The sequence below is a fragment of the Sardina pilchardus genome, chromosome 8 (assembly GCF_963854185.1).
Source record: "Sardina pilchardus chromosome 8, fSarPil1.1, whole genome shotgun sequence".
NCBI lineage: Eukaryota > Metazoa > Chordata > Actinopteri > Clupeiformes > Clupeidae > Sardina > Sardina pilchardus.
The window spans coordinates 3,378,961-3,385,909 of record NC_085001.1 but is presented as its reverse complement, the minus strand read 5'-3'; the positions used below and the strand labels follow the sequence as shown (position 1 = coordinate 3,385,909).

Here is a 6,949-nt window from a genome sequence, read left to right as displayed (position 1 = left end):
CAATAAGCTCTCCCAAGACCTTTGCAACTGGACGTACGAGTCAATATTGATTCCATAAGCCCAGTTTCCCCCTGCCCTTGGGTGTGATGTTGATCGTCTAATCCTCTAGAATTGGCAGACTCCCAGAATAGCCTCCATCTTTTGTTTAGTAGACTTTATTCAACCGGCCGCCTATGTCTTTTTTTCCGTTGATCTGTCCCTATGTCCATTCTAGTGGTCTCAATCATGGTTTATTTTCAATTATGAGATTCTATAATTTGTTGGACACCCAGGGCTTATCATTTGGGTAGGCTTTCATGTCTTGCAGGCATTACTGTATGTGCACAGAAATTTATGAGGTCTGATACTGTTTTAATGTCACCAGGACAATTAAAAACCTCCCAGGTTGTGCAATGGAAAAATCCCTGCAAAGTAATTATGCTGTCATTGTCCCATACTTTAACAGATTGTTTTGAGACTTCTGATGCACAGGGCGAAGGTTACCGAAGGAGGGGAGAGACAACCTGTTATAAAGATGACAATATAGCAACAAGGAAACTCAATGCAGTATCTGGAGTGTGGGTGGAGTCTTTCTAACAACATGTTTCAGTAAAGAATAGAATCTCACATGAAGTGCCGCTGGTGAAAGAGGCTGATCTTGGAAGCATAAAATACCATGATGAACTGAAAGGAGAAATTGATACATGCGCCACCATGTTGAGGCTACTGATCCTCTTCTGCACATTCCAGATTTTCTTGACTGTGAAATCAGGTAAGGCTGCTTTCATAGATTATTTAACCAAAACACTGCACTGATTGGTACACACTAGGGAATCCTTGAGTGACATTTTGGCATTCACACACTGACATTCTGCCACCTTTGTCTGGATTCATTTATGCAAGCTTACGTCACAGACCCCTCAAAACCTAGTGAAATGTGGTTGGAGGTACAAAATCGGAAATGAAAAAACGTGTCTTGTTATCCATGTTTTTCATTTTGTTTTCTTTTTACCCTACCATCCTACCACTAAATGTTTCACCAAGTTGATCACCTTTTCTTCTGCAGGTTCTCATTCTTTGTGGCTATTCAGTACATATATAAAGGGAGAGACTTCATTCCCAGAATTCCAGACTGTATTTATGCTGGATGACATTCCGATTGGATACCACGACTCAAATGACAACAAGCCTATGAACAGAGATGTGAATGGCACGGAGAGAACACCTGATGTCAAAGACCTGGCATATATTCCTCAGGTGGAATTCAACTACAGACTTATGAAAAATAGGGTCTCTTATCTGAAGCAGATTCTGAACCACACAAACAGTGAGTCAAAGTATTTGACTAACAAAGTAAATTTTAACAACCAGCTATATTGTAGAGAGTGTGAGATGAAGCTTCTTATTTTCTAATACATTAGAAATTCAGTAGAGAAATTGAAATAGGAGTTTTTGTGTGTTACATAATCACTGTTAAACCCAGAAATAAACTGATGTTGATGCAGCAGGCCAGAACTACTGATGTGGATTTTAGTGTCTCAACGTTTGTCTCTCTTGTGCTTTCTGAGGTGTCCATGTTCTACAGAGAGCTACTGGATGTCAGTTGCAGGGAAATGACGGCATAGGAATCAGCAAAGACGCATTCAACGGGGAGGCTGGAGATGTCCGCTATTACAATTCACAATCTGACAGCCTTCATACTGCCCGGGTGTGGCCAGAGGCAGTGGACAGTATGTGGTCTGGGGGTGTGCACATAGCTTACTCAGTCTTCTATCCCCACTGCATTAAACGCCTGAAGAATTACCTGGCCAAAGAGAAGAACCGTGTTCTTAAAAGGAGTAAGATATGTAACACCTCAATACTCTGTGGACATATAAGATTGTGTATGGGTTGTGTTCTTCTGTTTTAACAGTGATCCATATTAAGGAGGATTTGTTCTGTATTGTGATGATTACATTTCACAGTGAAGCCCAGAGTCAGGCTCCTCCAGAAGACACTCCCAGACTCTGGAGGGGCCAAAGTGACCTGCCTGGCCACTGGTTTCTACCCCCGTCATATCAACCTGACCCTGCTCAGAGACGGCCAGCCTGTGTCTGACCACCAGGTCACTGGGGGGGAGCTGCTACCTAATGGAGATGAGACGTACCAGATGAGGAAGAGCCTGGAGGTCAGCACAGAGGAACTACAACATCACCACTACACCTGCACAGCTGAACACCTCAGCCTGGACAACAAGCTGGACATCAGTTTAGGTATTATTGGTGTACAAATATTGCATTTTGGATGTATGCTTTGAAGAATAGTTTGTAGCTTGTTGTTTTATGATGTCTGTATCTAACCTCATAATCTTCTGGAAGACGCCTGACAGAACTGATCTGAACTATTTTTTTACGGTATGTGACATTATTTCATTTTGTTTAGTTTTTCTTTCTTTTCTCCATTTTTGGCTTGAGCTATTTTCTGTAATCAACATAGTTGTGTAATAAAATAACTCTCTCTCAAATAACAAATCTCTCTTTCTCTCTCTCTCTCTCTCTCTCTCTCTTTCTGGGCAGATCATGAGTGGGATTCAGTCACCACATCCATAGGACCCTCTGTGCTTTTAGCTGCTGGGTTATTGTGTCTTGCTGGAGTCTTTGCCTTTATCAAATGGAGGAGGAAAAAAACAGGTGAGGCTATTCTTACCACAGTGAATACAATCATCAAAACTAATTATTCAACATTCAGCGTTTTGATGAAGTTCAGACCTGGATATTGACCTAGTAAAATGTCACAGATCAATATCAACAGAATACAAACAATATATGACACAACAGTGAAAACAATATTGTGAGTTTTTATTTTTATTCTATTTTTTTTACTCATAATATTTTTAGATACACACAATAGAATTCATGCACACACACACAAAAAAAAAAGTCTGACCATATAACCAGTAGTTTAGCCCAGTGTCAGGAAATGACGATAACACTTTGAAGAGTTCTTTTCCAAAACGCTATAAATACATTTTTGAAAACATAAAAAAATAATGTTATTTAATTGTGTATTTCAGGTAATATCAATAAAAATGCCGTTGTTCTGTTTTTATTGAGTAAAGATAAATCAACTTAACATAACCCAATACAGTTTCACTGAGATTACTTGAAAAAACAAATTTTAAAAAATGATTTATGAAAATTCATTAAAATGGTGGATATAGCGTTTTGGAAAAGAACTCTTCTACCTGAATGACTGTAATCACCTGCCCTGTTTTGAGACAAATGGTTCTAAATGGTGTTTCAGGTCAAGGCTCACAGACCTCTCTGCAAGTGAACACAGAAGGTGATTGTGCCAGAAATGAAAATCTGTTTATTGATAATTGTGTTGATTTGCTCGTGATAGCTTTGCTCAGATTTGATTGTGTGCATATTTTCTCTCATTCCGCACATTTTGTTCATATCCATATGCATATCCTTATCCGTATCTTGCCACAAGGATGATAGTGATCCTAGTCTGTGATTCTGCCTCGTGATTCAGATCCATATTACAAATATGGATAGGTTACAGATGCCTTGTTGAAAATCTAATAAGAAATGTAACTATTTTAATTACTTAATCAAATGTATGTTACTTATTACATTTGATTACATTAATATACACGAGAAAGATGTAAAGCAACAGAGCAAAGTTTTTGTTACATGTTTTACATTTTTGTAACCCCTTTGTTATCTCTAAAATGTTGTTGTTCAACAGAATCTGTCTGTAATGTAACTGTAACTACGATTACTATAACATTTATTTAGCTATTTCATTGTGTAACTTGTGTAATTACTCTCCAACCTGTGATGTAATAATAATTTAATATATACTTTTTTGATCCCGTGAGGGAAATTCAGTTCTCTGCATTTAACCCAATTTAACCGAATTAGTGAACACACAGCATACAGTGAACACACAGTGAGGTGAATCACACAACCCAGAGCAGTGAGCTGCCTGCCCAACCAGCGGCGCTCGGGGAGCAGTGAGGGGTTAGGTGCCTTGCTCAAGGGCACTTCAGCCATGGTGGACTGGTCGGGGATCGAACCGGCAACCCTCCGGTTACAAGCCCGGTGCGCTAACCAGTACACCACGGCTGCCCCGTGTAATTAAGGAACATAATGAAAAGTCATGATGATTCAGACAGTTATGAAGTTAATTAAATCATGTCTTCTTTACATTTCTTTCAGAGGAATACACAAGTGTGTCAACCACAGATGCAAATTCTTGAAGACTTCTGATGCCCTGCGGCCAATCACTGACTCAGAGGAGGCACATTTCTGTAGGGCTTTAGGGCTGTCCCACTATGAAATAGCAATGTGAATAGGGCTCTCATAGACTTTCTGAGATATTAGAGTTATGATGGGATACCGTAGACATAGGTGGTCAAAACATAGGGCCACAAGGAAAAGCCCTTTAGCATTAAGAAAATAACAAACAGCATAGCCTACTGTACAACCGTCATAAAACAACAATGGAAATTTTTGATATTGTATGAATTGTCCAGTTCCTATTTGTACCATTAGCCATTACTGCCTCTTGCACTTAACGACATGTAACATCTGATCTCAGTGAGGGTTAAATAAGGAATGTAAGGGAATTCTGCTATGCTAGGCTAAGGCGGGATCACATTAGCCAGCGGCAAGCGGTAGCAGCCAGCGTAACGCAACGCTCAGACCATAATAATTAATCCAAAACATTCTTTCTTGTTAGTTCAATCTATGTTGTTACGTTCTTAGACGAATCTGATGGTCAAAATACCTAAACATTCTAAAACTGACACTGACGAGCCGAGCATTGCGCTTCAACGTTGAACTAAGTTCAACTCCCAGTTTGTTCAACGCTAGCGTTACGCCAGCATTATCACCGGTCCGCTGCCGAACCATAGAGAGCAATAGTAAACCTTCCGCTTGCCAATGTGGTCCCCACCTAATGGTGTAACCCACTTCCAGTGAATTGTGCTTGATAGGCGAATGGTGTCAGACTGGGTCATTGCACACACAGAGATGAGAAGGGTCTGTATCCTCTTATCTAACTCTAGGGTAGATGACATAAGCTAATTTTTGAAAATTCCATGTGCCACATAAAGCATAGATCATGCTCACTTTAGACCTTTTAGAACTAAACACGAAAGGTGTATGTGTGTTTTTTGGACATCTATGGCCTTTGTGTGTGTGTGTTAGAAATTAAGCTGAAAGAAACCACAACTATACAGCCATAAAGATGTTTATTTTTCTTTATTTTGTATTGAATGACTACAGTATACTGTATTAAAGAAGTGTGAAATCAACCCATGCTGTACCTGTGAGTGGACATTGTTGAACACTTGCACATGATTAAACACAATGTTTTGCGGTTCCAATCTATCAAACTCAAACAGGAGCGTGTTATGAAGCCAGCCATATAACCGTTTTGTTTTATCATTCTGTGCTGTAAAAAGAAATCCGTAAAAAAGGTAAACGGTAGCCAGTGTAGCTGGATGAGCTACACTTCTATGCAGTGCTCTTTAAAATAATTGATGTGCTAAAATTGTTCTATGTGCATTAACAAACAGATGCATTATATGTTTGTAAAATGAATATGTGTTGTAGGGCTTTTATGCCTTTAATGTGGCAGGACAGTGAAGAGAGAGACAGGAAGTGAGTGGGAGTGAGAGACAGGAAGTGAGTGGGAGTGAGAGACAGGAAGTGAGTGGGAGTGAGAGATGGGGCGGGATCAGCAAATGGACTGGAACCCAGATCCCACTGGGCACATGGAGCCCAATATGGTGACCAGTTGCTCCACTGCAGAGCTGGAGATTCTTGTTCAGTCCTGTGGGGAGATGCCAGCACAGTATCTCCTGTATGAAACAAGTGGCGTTTTGCCAGCAGTATCTCCTGTATGAAACAAGTGGCGTTTGCCAGCCTCTGTAGGCAGTTTTCCCCAGAAAGCGAGCCCAGTTTTGAACCAGTGCCGTTCAAAATTCTTTGAACCATGGGGCTATCTAGTGAACCAGCCCGCATTTCCTCCAGTTTTGAACCAAAGTACTGTAGTCTGCTAGACTGAATCTATATTAAAGAGGAACTATGCAGGATTGGCGATTTCATCTCTGGTTTCGGTTTCGTTTTTCGTTTTCGCTCGTTTTATGCTTGCATTTTCTCTGTAGAGCTTCCCCGACAGCTTTAGCGTGTATATTTATACATGTATAGGCTATATTTAAATATATAAATTGCAAGCATGGTTCTTCGTCTCAGACTTCCAGATGTAAACAAGGAGCGATCGTCTCCTGCAGAAAGTTGCATAGGGTCTCTTTAAAATAGTTCATAGAGAATGTAGAGTTTGGAGCAATAATAGAGCTGAGAGGTAACTGAAGTCATAGCAGTCTTTCGAGCATCTCTCTTTCAAGATGGTTTTGGCTCTATTGGTGTGATGATTTCAATCTTCTCTGACTCGTCTGTGCCTATAAAAGAAGAGAATGGGACCAGTTCAGTCAGAACAGCAGTGATCCTGTCATGGTTTAAAGGGAAACTATGCAGGTTTGGCAATTTCTTCGCTGGTTTCACTTTTGCTTTTCGTTTTCGCTCATTTTACGCTTGCAAGTTTCTCTGCAGAGCTTCCCCTACAGCTTCAGCGAGTATATTTTACAACACTCCTCAATCGGTTAGTCTGCCTTTTCATGAGCATGATCGCGAGGATGGAGAATTTCTGTTTGTAAGTGCCACCGACCCGGTAGTGTTTCCGCTCAGAGGCGCTAGGGAGAATTGAGACAGACGTCATTCAACCCGAAGTAAGTCAAATAACCATTTCAATGACTCCGAGGCTGATCAGTTAAGGCAAATTAAGCTAAAAAACTTGCATAGTTCACCTTTAAAACTTTGGGTAACACTTTACTTCATCTACATAAGAGTGACATGACACTGTCATGAAACATGGACCCTAACCCTAACTCTCTAACCCTTACTCTCTAACTCTAACC

The 6,949-nt window shown here is 40.4% G+C and overlaps 1 protein-coding gene across 1 annotated transcript; it reads left to right on the top strand.

Moving 5' to 3' along the window:
* The first annotated feature begins 1,119 nt into the window (after nt 1-1,119).
* On the top strand, nt 1,120-2,344 carry LOC134089374 (major histocompatibility complex class I-related gene protein-like). The gene is made up of 4 exons (XM_062543816.1): nt 1,120-1,306; nt 1,548-1,817; nt 1,944-2,231; nt 2,337-2,344. Exons 1-4 carry the CDS (start codon nt 1,120-1,122, stop codon nt 2,342-2,344), a joined length of 753 nt encoding a protein of 250 aa, XP_062399800.1.
* Nucleotides 2,345-6,949: the final 4,605 nt, after the last annotated feature.

What these genes read in the sequence shown, in the direction of transcription:
- LOC134089374 (XM_062543816.1), top strand. Translation starts at nt 1,120, where the DNA reads ATGCTGGATGACATTCCGATTGGATACCACGACTCAAATGACAACAAG. An exon ending in GATTCTGAACCACACAAACA is followed by an intron (nt 1,307 to 1,547) that starts GTGAGTCAAAGT and finishes GTGCTTTCTGAG; the next exon opens with GTGTCCATGTTCTACAGAGA. An exon ending in GAACCGTGTTCTTAAAAGGA is followed by an intron (nt 1,818 to 1,943) that starts GTAAGATATGTA and finishes TACATTTCACAG; the next exon opens with TGAAGCCCAGAGTCAGGCTC.